The following is a 17,733-nucleotide window of genomic DNA, read 5'->3' as shown; positions in this document are numbered from 1 at the left end:
TTCACAAGGATGGGACTGAGGCTGGAGTCAGAGCATCAAGGGCCACCGATGACCCTAAAAACATTCTATAGCACTTCATGTTTCCCTCTGCTGACGAGCTTCATGGAGATGCTGATTTTATTTTCCAGCAGGACTTGGTTCCGGCCCACATTGCTAAAGGTACCAAAAGCTGGTTCAGTGACCACGATGCTACTGAACCCCACAGAGAATCTATAGTGTTGTCTGGAAGAAGATGAGCAACCAGAACCAACCATGCAAATTACCTGCAGGCGGCTATCAAAGCAGCCTGGGCTTCCAGAACATTTCAGCAGAACCACAACCGCATAACCTTAAATAGAATTTGCGAGGTTTGTTTATATTTAAATGTGCAACAGAGAAGAGCCAGACAAAGTCTAGATGTGTTTCAGTTATTGGTGTGAAACTGTGGAAATAAATGAATGATGATTTTAAGTTATGTCCTTTCTTGGTGAACTTTAAAAGAGCTTTAAAATGTAAAATGATACAATCTTACGCTTTTATGTAGATTTATATATTTATATTGTGAAGATATTCTGGTAGGTTTTAAAGTATAGAAACAGGGTAGGCAAGAATAAGCTTTGCTTCAGCCTTTTTTTTTTTTTTTTGTAAATTGTGGGTTTGTTTATTGTTGTTCTTGTGTTGTTTCCTGTGTTTATTGTGGAAGATTTACCAAAATAAAGTGCCACGCCGCACTGATGCAGTAATTCATTTAAAAGGGGCCCCAGCCAAGTATTGACTGCATAGAAATGTACATTGTACTTTTCAGAAATCTGACATTTCTGTTGAAAATGTCAGTTTTTTAAGATCTAATTATTTTTTCTTGTTTTCAAGACACTGAATATGGTTCCATGATCATTTCAATTACAAGAAATAAAAGCTGGGAATTATTTCCCTCTATGTGTAAAGAAACCATATAATATATGAGTTTTACTTTCTGAAATGATCAAACATGATCAAACTTTTCACAATATTCTGATTTGAACCTTTTGGTTGTTTAAATCAGGGGTGAGCGTTCAGCTGGGGAGAAATCCTGAACCGGGGTCTCTGGTCCTGCTTTAGCTCTTCCAGCACACAGCAGCAGGGCGGTGACCATGATATGAACTACGTGTGTGACAGCTTCACGGGAGTCGTGCTGCTCATGTAGATGCTTTTCTCCGTTTCTGCTTTCAAGCCAATTTATTTTAAGTTTCCTCCCATACTACGGGATATCATTTTTTTAAATGTGCTGTTTCTAACAGCGTCATGAGGGACTGGTTTCCATTTGTTTGTAGGAATGAACGGACACTCTCTGGCATCTGGGAATCTACCCGTCTCGTTGTTGTGTATGAGAGCCCAGTACTGAAGCTGTAAACATCCCTCTGCCTTTTAGATTAAATATGGTAAAATATAGTTTTGGTTTCAAGAGTCTTTTTATTACCACATTATTCAGCAAAAGAACCTGGGGATAATTCTTTAACAATCTTTTCAGTTTTTTCAGTAAAAAGGTTTGTAGCCGCTGTAGAATTTTGTAACTGGAGATTATTTGGTTGACCAGAACTCAGAGAGACGCATAATTTAGCAAATTAATCTTATCATTTAGGAATTTTAATCGTATGAAATTTCTCATTCAACACATGCAAAGCAGGTGAAAACTCAGAAATGGCAGTGGAAGCCACACATTCAATATGTGAAGCATAAAGTGTAAAAGTCAGTAGCAATTTTATATAAAACAAGAAACATATTAAATGAAAAGGGTTGTATTTGATATATAGTTCTTTGTTTATCTTTCATACTGGGCAGAAATTTGAGGGAATTCTTGTAAAACATGCATAGATTCTTGAATTAAATTACAAAAAAGGGCTACAAGGATAGTTGATAAATTTGGATATTGTGAATCTACTAATAATTTATTCAAAATAAAACCTTGCAATTAATCGATTTTATCAATATTAAAATATTAGAAAATGTTCATACGGTCAAAAATAATAATATTCCAGCTTCAATAAAGAATTTTGTTTAAATTAAGAGAAAGTTCTTATCGTCTCAGAGGTCTATAATATTTCTTCCATAAATTAAGAACTAATTGTGGGTGTTAAGCTAAAAAATGAGTTTCTTTCACAGGTTGTGAAAAACTACTGATGTTGAAAAATGAGTGATTGTCGATGTGTGCAAAATGGAAAGATATGTCTTTTGTTTAGAATGCATAAAGCTAGAGAAAATGTTTTTTTCTCTTCTTTTTCTGACTGTATGATGCATAATGAGGTCAGCTGATTCAGCATGGGTTAGAAGGGTTTAAATAAGGATTGGCTAATAAGTATTACTTCAGCTTATTCCTTTATGGTTGGAATGATTGTCTTATTTTTTTTATCTATTTTTTTAATCTTGAGATGTTTTGATCTAAATGTATCAACCAAATAAAGCATTCATTAATAAAAAATAAAGATGATATGGCACGGTTTTACAATGGAAATGCCATATATACATCAGGTAGATGACTTTATGAACTGTTTAACAAGAAAATATCAGTTTTTTAAAACTCACTTTCCACTGTTTTTAATCAGAGCTGCAAAAGAAAAAAAAAAAAAACTGTGAGGAGAGTCCAGGCCAGAGGCCCGGAGGGTTCTCTGAGGCTGGGTGGGGCGGCAGTATGACTGTCCAGGGGTCGAGGGCACAGAGCAGGCAGAGTCTGCTCAGCTGAGAGCAATGTCTCACCCAGGTATCAGAATGTCTTCATTAACGAAGACACACAGACATCAGAGGGTCCGGGACGAGGGTTCTGGGGTGGGCGAGGTGAGCAGTCTGCAAACACACCTCCCTGCAGCTGCAGCCACTCGCTGTTCCAGACTTGACGACTTGTTTTCCCTCCATAAATCAAGCAAACGACCGAGCACAAAGTGACTCACCGTCACGATGCGCGGGCCGCTCTGCCTTTCTGTCCTCTGCCGTAAGAAAATCTGATGGAATATTCCTGGAAGCAAAGGAGGTGATACGTGAGGGGACGCCAGCACCAAGATGGCTGCAGAGGAAGTCAGCGTTTGGTTTGAAGGAGCCCGAGACGCTGAAAACTCAAACGGGACTTCAGTTAGTGTACATTTAAGTTCCAATTCTGAGAAAAAAAAACTTTGGTATTCATTAAAAACCTATTTCACCACAAATGCACCAACATCTGACCCATGCTGACATCTGCCTCTGTCCTCCACACCTCGGTGCTGGGCACACTCTGGAAAGTGTACCTAGAACACACACTTCCAAGGGTGGACAGGCGGCCAGTGAGCAAAGTCAAACTCAAACTGTCAATTAGAGAGCGCCAACAGAGGCTGCAGGTTTTGGTGTGCGGAGCGGCTCTGCCATCTTGGAGGACAATAGCTTCGGTCAGCATAGGGTCCTCAGATCAACACAAACACTGGAACTGGGAGGGCAGGCGGGGCCCGGGGCCCAGCAGGGCCTGTTTACGGCTCCAGACTAAGCAAAGACCGTCAGCAAGCGTAAGGTCTGGACAAGTGCTCATGAACACACCCATACTAAGAGATTACAAATAAAAAAACAAGAGATCAGTGAAGTAATCTGTGGATTTTTTTTAATCAAGGGTAAATATACAGACATGGTGGTGTTTTGTCATTCATTTATGCACAAGGCAGTGCGTCGTTTACGCACGTTATTAGTCTAACACAACATACCTTAAAAGAAAGTAACCAATATAATGCCAGCTGAAATTCAATAAATGAAAACAAAATTCCAATTCATCATCTGTTTGAGTCTTTATTTTGCAGATTTGAGAATAAAGGATTTCCCATGAGCTCACTAACCATCCACCGCCTCTACCTGCTTATCCTTGTAGCGTCTCTACCTCCAGCAGTCATTGGGCGAGAGGCGCGGTACGCCCTGGACAGACCACCAGATCATCCCAGAACACAGAGACAGACAGGACTAAAAACACACAGACCCAAGGACCGCTTAGAGAGATGAACCCAACAGAACCAACCGTCATGGCGGCTGGTATCAAGACCTCGGGCCGGGATTCAAACTCAGGACGTTGCCATAAGCCAGCAGTGCAAGAAGCAGCACCACCATGCAGACCATGGACTCTATTTAGAGAACATACCATGTTTGCTCCCTAAGGGATGGGTAAAATGCAGAAGACACATTTCATTGGAATGTACAATGTACAAACATTTCTTCTTTGTTAACGGAAAGGTGAGATCATATCCAAGCATGAGCTTCTTGGGTATTTCTACATCCAGCAGAATCATTTGTGGCAGAGGAGTGTATCTGAATAATAAGTGAAAAAGGATTATAAAAGGAAGGTCTCATGAAAAGTTGAAATCTTTCTAAGAAAAAAAAGAAAAAAGGGTCTGGATCTCCACTATGCGACCTGAGGGAGAATCATTGCTCTGTCCAATATATCATGAAAGTGTAACTTTGCCGATATTTCAGATCGCTCCACTGCTGTTAGTTAGATGCCGTTAGGTGTAAGAATCCCTCTTGCAGACAGAAGCACAACAGATTTGAAGCATGTAGAAAAATGCAATTTTTGAAATGTTGCTCTGCCGCATATCAGATTTGTACAGAAACTGAACCAAGTGGGGAGCAACCTGGAGGGGGGTGGGGTCTTTACAGCGGCAGCTGAAAACATGGAGGAACAGAGGCAACTGGCAGCAATAAGTCAATAAATTTAAAGGCATTTCAGATTCAGTGGCAGGTGAAGGGAGAGTAGTCAGTGTCTCAGCGGAGTGAGCGCAATCGCTCAAGCTAACGCTCATAAAGGTACACCTACAGTTAAGGCCATAATTATTCACATCTAGGACTAGGGAATCCTTTATTTATAACAACATTTCTTCTGACTTAAAGTAATGTTAGCGTTTCACAAAGGTCCAGTTAGAGTCATGACCTGGAAGAGAATCTGTGGAGGACCCTAAGATTAGGGTGATGGCAAGGAGGTGTACGATGGTCCAAGACTCACCAAAGATAAATCTTTAGAGTAGAAACATGCAAAAAGCTGGTCCACCTTAATGGGTGGGTCTGATCGCTGATTGTTGAGAAGGGTATCATGCTTTTTTTTACATTTTTAAAATGTCAGTAAAACAGAGATTTAAAAAAAGCTAATACTTGTTGTATTTTATTATATTTTGAGAGATACCTGTCAGATTTGTGTCAGAAACAAACTTCTTGGTTGAATTACAAAAGCTTTAAATGTAAATCCTCCAGGGATATAACTCATTTGGGTCCTAATTGTATGTTTACCTTCCTGCCGCCTTGAAATGGAGACATTTTTGTGAAATCGCTGAAATAATACAACTAGCACCTAGCTGCCTATCCTGACTGCAGCACTACAGCCTTTAACCTCTATTAGCTCCACCACTACTGGAATCTGTATCTCTCAGGCAAGAGGATGCAGCCTACGAAGCAGAAAGGTGTAGATGTACTTAGATTTTCTTTTAGAAAAGCCGGTTTCAGTCTTTACTCTCTTGCAGCTCAGCTTTTTGGTCTTTAACAACCATTTATCTGAGTGATTTGATTCTCCTCGCCGCCTTAAGTTTGACCGGTGAACAAAGACGGCCATTGTACGTTGTCAAAGCCAACGGGGATGAATCGCTTGAACTGGAATTGCAGTGAAGTGGAGGGCTGGTGGGAGGGGGGTGCCAGAACTTCATGATCGGACCTTTGCTCTGCTGAGGCGGTCCCTGCCAGCTGCAGGTCACATTGCCGCTTCATTGCTGTTTGCCTGTGGCCCCGTGACCCTCGAGCCTTCATTTGCACCTTGGTGAGGACCACTCCATCACTGATCGGGGGGCCGCAGCCTCTGTCAGCCTGGCACACACAGATGCATCACACCCCTGACATCATGAGGGCACAGCCAAGCCTCAGGTATGAGCTGAATCAAGCAAGTAAGCAGAAACTGAGCTATTCTTTTATTGGGATATGCGTCTCTTCTGAGATGCTTATCAGGCTGGCCTGTTCAGACTTTGATTCCTAAACTCAAAAGACATTTTCCTTGACTTATGAAAATGCATATAGTGAGTTTGTACAGAGAGGTTTTCCTAACTACGATGACCATAAACAGCAGTCCAACATTCAGATTGTGTTCTCCAGATAAAAGTTGTGCCCGGCGTCTGCGTAGCCGGCCGCTCAGAGTCGGGGAATACCAGCAGCCACCTGCACATCTTGCTGTATTACTTCAGACTCAGGTGTTGACACTTTGGGTCCATGTTCTTTGACATGCAGATCTGAACGTGTTAGCCATATGTCGCACCACAATGCAGATTGTAACAAAAGGGTGCCAGTGATTGCGACGTAACCCCCCCCGACGGATTTCTTAAACTGGACTCTTTTCATTTTGCCCGCATGTCGGAGAAGCCGCATTCACTTAGCGTGGCCGTGCCGCCGCCGTTATTTAAAGGCAGCTCATAAAGGGAGACCAAAAGTTTGCTGACCGAGGTCCGCTGCACGAGGGACGAGGTGAGACTCACACCTCGAGACTAGAGCCAGGGGTTTTAAAATTAGAAGCGCTGGCCTTGAAGATCTCCTGTTCTAATCAAACCTCGGCTCTTCGTGTTAGCAGTCCGTCCTCAGAGAGGTTTTCTGCACCAGGCGGTCCCAGGGCAAGGCCAGGGTGGGTGCTGGTGCCAGATCTCACCCGGTTCTACAAAAACACACAAAATAAGGCTCAGTTTTCAACAGAGGTGGGTCGAGTGGCCAGAAATTTTACTCACGTAAGAGTAGCGCTACTTCCGCATATTTTTACTCAAGTCAATGTAAACAGTATCCAACTATGAAACTACTCAAGTAAGAGAAAAGAAGCATTTAGTAAGATGGCCACTCAAGTGCTATTTATAACTGATTTAATATTTAAAAATGATATAATTGGTACGGCAAAGATATTCAATTATGTACAATTTTTGCTATTTTAACAAATTTACAAACAATAATTACACAGTAACAAATACCGGCAGAAGAAACACTTTTCTAAACATTGTTTTTCAACATAAAACATATGAAACCAAGCAGTTAATGTGTATAAAGTAAGCTAGGACAGCGCAAAGTTACCAATAACAATATCTACTGTTAACTGAGGTTACTTGACCTGTAAATGACTCAATGAGCTCAGTGGATAGAAAATAGCATTAAAACAACAAAGCTTGTGTACAAACAAGAAGTCTCTCAAGAAGCCTGTCTCTCTCTCTGGTGCATTTTAGTTAAAACAGGTTTGTTCTTTATTCAGTGAAGTTACTCACAGTGAAAAGAGTAGCCAGTCATTTTACTCAAGTAAGAGTAGCGATACTTCTTCACAATATTTTACTCAAGTAAAAGTAAGGTGTACGGTGCAGTAAAACTACTCCAACATGTACATTTTGATTAAAAAGTTACTCAAGTAAATCTAACTAAGTAAATGTAAGTAGTTACTAGCCACCTCTGCAGTCAGGTCATTTTGTCACTTTCTTGAATTTCTGCAGAGAATCGCCCAGTGATGCACATGATTTCAGTCAGGATTAATAAACACTACTTTGCGACATTAAAGGCCCAGACGGTGTTTAGAAACTTGGTGGTTCTGCTGAAATCCGGCTGTGAGCACTGCCCTGTTTGGTGAATTAATATATTTTCACTAAATAATGATAAAACGAAGAGCACTGAGACATGAAACTTTGAGTTTCTGTTGCTCCAGCGCCAGTTAGAATATTTCTACATCTAAACTTTGACTGTGGAGCTTAAAACAAGTTCTAACCTATTTTTAATTCCGTTGTTCATCTCTATCAGCTCTAACACTGAGCCAGATTTTGGTACCCAGGTTTCAGTGTTGTCAACAGAATAAGAACCGCTATCATTTAAGAACTTGTTCTGGCTCAGCACTGAAACCAGTTTTGGCTTAAAACCCCTGAAGCATCTGAATTTTGGCCCGTGTGTAGGCAGTACCCATCTTGGTTTTCTTCTTTGGTCGCCGTCAGAAAGGAGCCAGAGGTATGGGTACTGTCAAACGGGAGCCTGCGTGTCCACAGCTCTGTGCTCTGAACAAGAAATGAAACTGATAAAAAGATTTAACCAGATCTTCTGGTTTTACTTTTAACAAATGAATGTAACTGATCTGAAAAGATCACACCTTAACGTACACAGAATAGAATAATTGAAATTTGGATAAAATGCAATCATATTTAAATGAACATGAATTTACTTTGTCTTTCTTGTATGGACTGGTGTCCATAAAGTCAACTATGAGTCAACTAAAACATTCTCTACCAGCCCTGTTAAAATACATTTTCTATTACTTATTTTTTTTTTTAAACTGAGGTGTTAATAAGTAATTTCAAAACCTTTTTTCTAGTTTACAGTTATTGTGCCTAAATTGTAATACTAATAAAAAGTTCATCTACTTCAACAACTCAATTCACTCAACCCATCATGTAGCTTAATTGAAAACAAAATGCTTTCAAGCCTTTTCTTTCTGTTAATTTTGGAGATTTTTCTGCTTGCAGCTAATGGAATTAGATTATGTATTTATCTATTAGATTAGATTATTACATCAGACCAGTAAAAGATCGTTTTATTACTTTATTTCATATCTGCTTAAAGGTTGCTGTTTTCAAAAAATACTTTTAACCTGGCTGCGAAAATTCCCCAGAAAAAAAAGTCCAGCACACAGAAGAGTTTTCTTCGAATAAAATCCTCCAGGCTAAAATCTCCCAACGCCATGTGGGAATTATGATCTGGTAAAACCAAGCTTGAAAATTTGCCCTACAATTTGAAGTTTTGAAACAACAAGAAAAAAGCACATTACCAAAAAAACACCATTCTCACAGTGAAACAGTGGTGGCAGCATCATGATCTGTGGTTATTCTTCTTTAAATAGTTTTTTTTTTTTTCTCAAGGTCAATGGAAATTATAAACAGCTCAAAACACTGATTACTTATGTCTCCAAACCTTCATTTTTGTGCTAGGCAGTTGGACATGAATGAAGAATTTATGTTTTATGGCCGTAGGGCATCCATCTGACTCAACAATAGACTAAGCTAATGAGAGAAAAGAAAAACTGTTTTATAATGGCCTAGCTAGAGTTCATGTTTAAATATGTGGGGTTACCTGAGGGCTGTGGGCACGAGCTGTCCTCATTATCTAAATTAGGAGTTCAAGTGAGAAAATATTGCCAAGTGAATAAGTACAAACCTGACAGACTCCAATTAAAGACGCAATGCTTAAATTGAATCAAAAAGAGTTGTTAAAAAAAAAGCTTTAGTTTAGTTATGTGGCACAGTTATTGCACTTTTTAAAATATTTTTCCTTCAATTTGTTTGATTTTATTTCAATTATTTAGGGCTACATGTCAATCACACATGGAAGATGTGTTGAAATTACTCATCACACTGCAAAAAGGGAATTAAATGTAAGTTAAAATTTCTTGGAATTACTATATATTTCCCTGATTTGAGGAGCTAGATATGACTATTTGTCACTGGAATGAGTATTTTTAGCCCTACAATAAGATAATTAGACATCCTGCACTTGAAATAAGATGATGGAGATGAATTGTTCCTATTTTAAGTGCGAAAATCTTATTCCATTGGCAAGTAGTCTTATTTACCTGCTCTAATCAAGGGAAAAATACACTGATTTCAAGAAAATTTCACTTACTTTTAGTTCTCTTTTTGCAGTGCAAGGACTCATCTTGACTAAAACCGGCCATTTTACCGGGGTGTACAGAGTGTATTTTGTTGCACTTGACTGAATCCCAAGAATTTTTTGAGGACAAAAACAAATCCGACAAAACAGATTTGAGAAAGCAGATAATTTTAATTTATTATTAAATGACATAAATAAAACGTGCGGCAAGTTCAAGTAGAAATAGACAGCTTATGTACAGGCGTGGGCAGGGGACTCGTTTTCCTGCCGGGAACCAGAAGGCACTTTGGAGACGTCCATAAAAGGCACATTTGAATGGAAAATACACACATTAATTTACTTTATATACACACATGTACAGTTTCATGTTAGTGGAAACTTTTTTCTCTCTCTTTTAGGGTTAAAGATAAAAACAAAATGTCAATGAACGTGGTGGGAAATCATTTTGGAGCTTGCCGAGAACAAGTTAGCGTTCCAAACCCAGAGCAAAGATCTGCCAAATTAAAACAGTTTGTTCCTTTCCAAAGTTAGCAGTGACTCCCTCGGCCTTAGGCAGCAGATTGCACAAATGACCCTGTACCTGCTATAAGACAGTAGACAGTAGACACACCGTTACTGGAAGGGGGCTATAAGGTCTCGCATTTCATCTACTAAGTCATACTTAATAAACAACATCTTTTTTAGCTGTTAGAAAGCAGATTATTGTACTCATTGCACTGAGTCTCAAATAAGTCTAATTAAACATTTTGTACAAGTCGGTCTGAGTTTCGCTTAGGATTGTCTTTTTCAGGAAACCGGAACGACCGATCTAAACTCTTTCACGAGCATCCTGGCAAGGTACTCCGGTATGTTAGTCTGTACCACAGCGCCACATGTCCTCGGGGCCAGACGGGAGGAGCTCAACCCTCAGCGCTGCCTCAGTAGCTCTGAGCCACGGGCGTCCAGGTCGCTGTGAGCCTGGCAATGGAGCTCTCGAACTGAGCATCCCCTACTCCAACCTCGCTCAAGCTGGGGTCATACATGGAGGTCGGCGAGGAGACGGGTAGTGAGGAGGTCAGGCCCGTGTAGGAGGAGCCTCTCAGGAACTGGGAGGTCAACCCTCCGGGTACGGAGCTCGAGGAGGAGCCCGAAGGGGTGAGCGAGGTGCCGGCTACCGACCAGAGGCTGGGGTACTGGCTGTGGACAAGATGGGAAAATACGTTGGCAAGGGAACTGATGTGGCCTCTTGTGTGAAAATTCTGCAACCATTAATCTATGTAAGTGTCTCACCCAGAATTAGACGTGGAGTTGGTGGTGTGAGACAGAGTGCCCATCCCTGTGGAGTTGGGGATCTGAAGGGCTGACCAGCTGTCATGGGTCGGCAGCGTCCCCGTGTTGTTGTCCATGTAGTTGTCTGAAAAGGAAGCGAGGACAAAGAAATTAAAGCAAGCTCTCCTCTTCACTCCCGACGAGCGTTCAGTCACAGGTGGCGTTGAGTAAACCTCAGCAGGTCTCACTTGTGCTGGAGCTGCGGTGGGGGTAGTGGCTGGGGTAGGGGGCCGCCCTGTGGCTCCTCAGGCTGGAGTAGCGCTCGCAGTAGGAGCCGGACGGGTGGCTCGCCGCGCCACTGAACTGAGGGGGGCTGCTGTTGGGGCAGATGGGACTCTGGCCTGGGAGGAACCAACCTCCAACTGTTGAGAAAGAAACGCAAAAAGCCCACAATCTGAGTTTAGATCATTAACAGACTGGTTATATCAGAGCCTCAAAAGCTTTTCATCATCAGGGATCAAGAACGTTCTCAATAGAATTCCAGATAGAGCATGTACACTTCCAGCTTTGCCTACATTCTGAAGATTTTGGGTCTGAAGAGACGACATGAGACTTACTTTGAGAATAGCCGGACTGTTGGCTGTCTGTGCTGTGCTCGGACACCTCTTTATGGTCACTCCTGCAATGAAAGTACAGCATCAGATCCTTCCCTGTGAGCACATTTTAACTGAGCACACATGGGAAAGGCAGCAAAGCCTTTCACCTGAATAACACGAGTACAAAAAGACGTCCATTGATGGTGTGATAAGCTAAAAACCTTTTTGAAACATATTTGAAAAAATTGTGATAGACAAAGCTTCATTAGCCATCAAAAAGCTATTTCAAGTCCTTTCATTCTGTAACTATAGATAAAGAGGACCGTACCTTTCCTTGGCATCCAGAAAAGCTTTGGCAAAGGGATTGTGCTTTATCTTCAGAGCAGTGATCTGTCCAAAAGAACACAGACGTAAGAATACCACACAATACGTTTGAGACAAGCGTTTGTGATGACTATGGAGATTGGTTACGGCGCAGCTGACCTCTTCATTTTGGTACGCGGTGACAGCGATGAACTGGGTTTCGGGGAAGGACTGGCTGCTGATCATCTTCTGGATGCCTCCAACCTTCACGATGTGGATCCTCGGCTCGTACTTGTGCAGAGAGTTCAGCATGATCTAGAGAAACATCGCAATGACTCCTCTGATCCCTCAATATCCGCGGCAATTTTTAATCACACTAACCGAGACTGAAGCAGTAAGTCTGGCAGGAAACAAATATCAAGTAAAAACCGCACAAATTCTAACATAATGTGTATTTTAAAGGGGCAAAATCCTCCATATGAGCATTTCTAAGTGTGAAGATTAAATAAAAAGTAAGTATGGGAAAATGTCAAGTATTTTCTAATTCTTTTTAATTCTTGGGATGCATAATAGAGAATTGGAGCACCAAATTATTTTTCTTTTACCCCACCTGTAACAAATGCAAGTAAGATTTGTTGCATCCCTTTTTCCTCCTCACCTGTCCTCCGCCGTTCAGCTTGTTGGAGAGCTTGACTTTGCTGAAGGACACGGGCGCCTTCATCCAGTGCGCACCGAAGTTGGGGGAGTCCGGGTGGATGTAAACGCAGCTGGGGCTCTGCGGCTCCGGCTTGCCGCCGGGGACCCATTCCCCGTTCACGTATTTCCAGCGGTTATTATCCGCCGCGACGAAGTCCAACAGCACCGAGTACATGGCGTTCGGGTCCAAGCCGGAGACGTTGACCCGGAGGACGGGAAACATCCTCCTGAAAAACAGGTCGTGATGTTGAGGTTGGGTTTATCGAACTTCTTCATTATCTCTAAACAATGTAAGGCCTCTGAAGCATGCATGACTATGCTTTATGTTAGAACTAAAAACCTGCCATTCACCAGCCAATCTCTCAATTTTTGGCTCTCTCGTGCGTAAAAGGTGCCCAGACCGGCGCGTAAAGATCCCCGCTGCGGCCTCCACTCCGCCTTTCCGCTTCAGACCTACCTCCCAGTCTTGGTGACGATCATCTCGTTGGTTAACTCTTTAAACTTGTTCCAAAGCTCCGCGTCCTCCAGCGTCAGCTTAATATCCCTCTCGGTGACATCTCCCTTCTCGCTGCCCTTCTGGAACTCGCTCTCCACGGCGCTGAGCAGATGCTCCAGGCGCTGGTCGGGGCTCGAAGAGGTCATATTTCCGAGTCTGGTTAAATGGAGCTAAATCCGACAGGAAGAAGATGCCGAGCCCGAGTTGAATACTGGATTCTAAACCCTGAGGCCCTTCTCATTTAAGGGCTGCCAGGGACCTCATGGGGATGTTGGGCGTGGTTTCCGACGGCTTCTTGAAACCCCACCCCACCAGATCCCGAACTCCAGTAGAATAAAATAAAAACTTAGAGAAATGTATATAATTTACACCATTATGGTTGATTAGTAGAACACGTCAAAGCTGTTTGTGTCAAAGAGAGGCCTTGTTAGCCCCCTGAAACACTGGAAACTCAAAACCCAAAAGTGATTGAATTATTGTTATAGCTGCATGATTTTTGACTGAAATTTAATAATTTAATATTTACCAGATCTCTGGCCAGGTGGGGTGTATTAATTTTTATGCGAATTCAACAAAACGTTAAACTAGGGATTGAAGGCAAAGTTTATTTCTATATTACATAAAATACTATTTGTGATATTAAAAGTATATATATATATATATATATATTAGATATATATATCTATATATATATATATATATATATATATATACCTCAAACTGTAATGCTTTGCGCTGATTCAGTCACTGTTTAATCTTTCCAATTTTCTGTCAGAAGATAATTTAAAAAAAACTACACTATTAAATTGTTTGTGTTGAACAAATGTAATGAATAAAGCACCCTGCGTAGCTTTGTTTATACACTTCTTTGCACATATTTTAAACCAACCTACTCTCATGATATTTCACTGGGGGTGTCAGAGTTTATTGTAGTTGTATTATTTCTTTATGTTACTGTATTTGCCCACTTATTTATTTGACTCACTGATCAATAAGTTCTCTAGGCATAAAAATCTTCCTGTAGATGATCAGCTGAAGCCTAAGACTTCTCTTAGGCCCAGTTTGTGTGTTTTTTTGTGAACCAGCACTGATTGTGAAAAGAAAAATAGAACAACAGGAAACAGATCTGCTTGTTTTGTTTTAACATATTAAATTCTATTAATACTTTCATGGCTTAATGTGAGTTTTTAGTTGAGATGAATTTCTAGATGTCTTCCTTCATGACATGCAAGGCTATTCCAGAAAACATCCGTGGGTATCAGTCCAGAATTTCAAGGTTTGGACAGACGCACTCCCAGCCAAACCCTCAAAAGATTCCTGCTTCTCCTTCAGTTTCTGCAGATTTTCATGAAATGAGTTTAGTTCAGCAAATTTTGCGTGGACGAATTTAGGATTTATTGCTTAAAGCCACCTCACACTGTTGCAACGGATACCCTTACAAGCTGAAAGTGTGCACGCAAACAAAGGAAGGGAAGGAAGAGGGCCGTGCCCTTTTGAACTCAGCTGTTATATTTGCAAATTGTGCTAATCTTTTGTTGCCTCAAATCCACATGAGAGAGGATTTGTGTTTGCAGAGTGAGGGCCATTAGGGCAGCCTCTGTGTTCTTGTTGTGCAGACGTGAGGAAGGCCTAAGAGTGAAGCCTGGATTTGCATAATGGGCCTTTGGATGATTCACTCAGGCTTTAATATTAAAGTTCGCAGTCACTGAAAAGCTCGTTTGGAAAACCACCAAAGCTGCTTTTTACTGGGGAAAATATTAAGATCCACCTCAAGATTCACATTTTGCTGAAGCAGGGTTAATTGGGTTCTCCTCGGATAAAGATTGAGAAAGAAAATGCAGAATCTTGTCATATTATTATGTTAAATCCTTGGATGTGTAAAGAACTGTAGTTTTGCAAATACCCCAACAAGTGATTACCCATATTACTGTGAGGTGTTTGAATTTGTTCCATTTTTGTGTAAATAGCCAAAGAGGCGGGGCCATGACATTGATGTTAGGAATGAAGACGCCATGGCCCCGCCTCTAAGACAGGCCCCCAGCCCAGACACACCAGATGTAACAGCAGCAGGCGTGGGTCCATGTTCCAAAGCTTTGCTCTTAGTGGATTTCAGTAACCTTGCAAAGTTTTGGCTCATTTTATTTTACATGTGAACATAGACATTTTGCTGAAATGATGTGTTTCTCAGGGACTTTGTGGCACTTTAAACAGATTATTCTAAAAAAAAAAAAAAAACACCTAATTTCCTTTGGATGATGTGCATAATGCATAAAGGAAAAGTGGGGACCAAAACAGTTTTTCTTGCTTGGGATTAAAACAACAAACAGAAAAAACAAAAACAAAAACATTTTGTTGATCCTCTCGGTGAGCATTGGAGACATTAGACGTTTCTGAATGGATACAGGGAAGGATGAAAAGGAGAGGGACTGGACAAGACTCTCTGGATGAAGGAAAACACGACAACTGAGCAACAACATCCTCTCAATAGCCAGACACTCCGCATATCTGCAGGAATTATCAGTTTAATGAAAACACATCCTTGAAGCGTACCAAAGTGTTTCCTGGACTCCTTAAAGATCATTGTAAAGCAGTTCAAAATATTTATAAGCAGACATCTTTGAACCACTTAGAAATTTGAAAACTGGACAATCTAAAATCTAATGACAGGGAATTTCTGAGTTATAAAATAAATATGTTGGGTTTCACTGTTCAAAGCTAAAAAAAAAAAAGAATATTCTGTTAACTGAATATTTTCCTGTATGTTGAAATTTGCTTCATTAATTGTAAATAGGATAACTTGGTTTTGATTTATTGTTTTAATTAATTTGATAACAAAAACAAAACTATGTGAATTATTATTTTAAAGGGATATTTCCTGAACCTTTATTAAATGAACCTCCCCTACATGGACGCAGGGGCCCATGTCGAACAGTGGAAAAGACTGGGATTTCAGGATAAGGAGTGGAAACTAAGTGCGGCAAAGTCTCACTTGGTGTGCAGGTCTCTGAACATCATCATCAACTAGGGGAAATTTCCCACTTATTTTAGGAAAGGTTCAGCCTCCAATTATGTACATTTTAGTTTCCTCTTTGGTCCCTCCCCCTTTAATTCCATCTTAAATAATTTTTCAATGTCGTATTTAGAAGGGCTCAGAGTCTGCTTTACTCTATCATCTTTTAAAAGAGTCATTGTAGTTTGTATCATATTAAATAAGTAAGTAGTATTTTCTTTTAGTAGCAGGTAAAATATAAATTTATTTCTATGTTTTTTATTTAGATCTTTATTTATTTATGAATTATTTATACTGACCTCCAGTGTTTATAGTTTGGTCTTTTTTATCCCCTTTTACCTCTTAAGCTAATATGTTTTATTTCTTTGAGGTATTGATACCTATGTGTTTATTTATTCCATATTCTCTTATTAATTGATCTCACTTGTTTTTAGCAATTTAATATATTTGGATGTTTTATATTTTCTAATTTTTCTTGCTTGAGCTACCTTTCATAGACAGAAATAGGTTTCCCCATCATAGACAGTGGTTGCTTAGCTTCGATAGGCATGTCGAACTTCGATTGTGCTTAACTGACCTCTCTAAGGGTGTGTGTGCTTTGTCTCCATCTTACTTTTTGTTATCTATAAAATTAAAATAACATGCTAATCTGTGCTACTTTAAATGACAAATAAGAAGAAAGACATCATTTTGTGCTCTATCTATCTATCTATTTATCTATATATCTATATCTATATCTATCTATCTATATATATATATATATATATATATATATATATATATATATATATATATATATATCTATATATATAGAGATCTATATATATATATGTGTGTGTGTGTGTGTGTGTGTGTGTGTGTGTGTGTGTGTGTGTGTGTGTATTTCCCGACCATGTTACTAATGTAGAGTGCAAACAGGAAAATATAATAAAACATGCATCCATCACAGCACTGACACTTGCTCCAGTCTGACCTTAGACTACCAAATCTATTTAAGTATAATTTTTCAGTTTGTGAGCAGAAAGTGTAACCAAGTTGTGCTGCAAATATAATGTCACAGTTTATTGTGAAGCTACAGTATACAGCCATAAAATTCATCTAACAATAAAATACAGTAAACGAAAGATGTTTATGCCTAACAGGCTTAAATCGGAGGCAACTGGACTTTCGCTCAGAAAGATGTTTAGTTTTCTATCCGACCACAAGGCGAATTCAAGTCTGGAATCAAGTGATGGCCACTGTGTCTACACACAGCCCATCCAGTTTTAATATCTGCTGTATTTATTGTGATGCATCCCAGGTAAACGACAGCTTTTATGACGGCTCTCTGAGGCTCCTCTGTTTCCGTCGCCTCTGACTCGCCTGTCTGTGATGTACTTGGAATTGAGTGAGGCCTTTGGAGCACGGCTCCACTTTACTGCACCACTTCCTCCAGTTCCACAGAGGCCGTAAATGTAAAGGGGTCCTCTCACACCTTGCCATCCCGTATCATTCAGCAGCCTCTTCCTTTTCATTTTGGAGGACTGAGACACAGAGTGTTAAAAAAAAAAAAAGCGGGTTGCATAAAGAACATGACCCCCGCCGACCGGGCCCTTCGTGCTCTGCCGACCCCCGACAGATGCAGACACACGACAGGAAGCCGCCTCACGGCTTCAGGTTAAGATCTGCGGAGAAGGTCGGGGAGGAGTTTCTCTGTAGCACGGCCTAAATCTGAACACCGTGCTCAACAATACCTGCAATGACAGCGAACTGAGGGAGGGAAGGAGCGTCTCCGTCCCCAC

The 17,733-nt window shown here is 40.5% G+C and overlaps 1 protein-coding gene across 1 annotated transcript; it reads right to left on the bottom strand.

The window, feature by feature from the left end:
• Window positions 1-9,754: 9,754 nt before the first annotated feature.
• Window positions 9,755-13,177, bottom strand: tbxta (T-box transcription factor Ta). Its single transcript, XM_012873677.3, has 8 exons — window positions 12,904-13,177; window positions 12,409-12,673; window positions 11,931-12,065; window positions 11,776-11,837; window positions 11,469-11,530; window positions 11,100-11,273; window positions 10,873-10,996; window positions 9,755-10,779 (listed from the first exon to the last, which is right to left on the bottom strand). The coding sequence occupies exons 1-8, from the start codon at window positions 13,086-13,088 to the stop codon at window positions 10,521-10,523; spliced, it is 1,266 nt and encodes a 421-aa protein (XP_012729131.2). The 5' UTR covers window positions 13,089-13,177; the 3' UTR covers window positions 9,755-10,520.
• Between the last annotated feature and the right edge of the window lie 4,556 nt (window positions 13,178-17,733).

This window comes from Fundulus heteroclitus, chromosome 13 (genome assembly GCF_011125445.2).
Source record: "Fundulus heteroclitus isolate FHET01 chromosome 13, MU-UCD_Fhet_4.1, whole genome shotgun sequence".
Classification (NCBI taxonomy): domain Eukaryota; kingdom Metazoa; phylum Chordata; class Actinopteri; order Cyprinodontiformes; family Fundulidae; genus Fundulus; species Fundulus heteroclitus.
This window is presented reverse-complemented; position numbering and strand designations above follow the sequence as displayed.

What these genes read in the sequence shown, in the direction of transcription:
- tbxta (XM_012873677.3), bottom strand. Translation starts at nt 13,088, where the DNA reads ATGACCTCTTCGAGCCCCGACCAGCGCCTGGAGCATCTGCTCAGCGCC. An exon ending in ATCGTCACCAAGACTGGGAG is followed by an intron (nt 12,674 to 12,903) that starts GTAGGTCTGAAG and finishes CCTGTTTTTCAG; the next exon opens with GAGGATGTTTCCCGTCCTCC. An exon ending in CCGCGTACCAAAATGAAGAG is followed by an intron (nt 11,838 to 11,930) that starts GTCAGCTGCGCC and finishes TCTTTTGGACAG; the next exon opens with ATCACTGCTCTGAAGATAAA.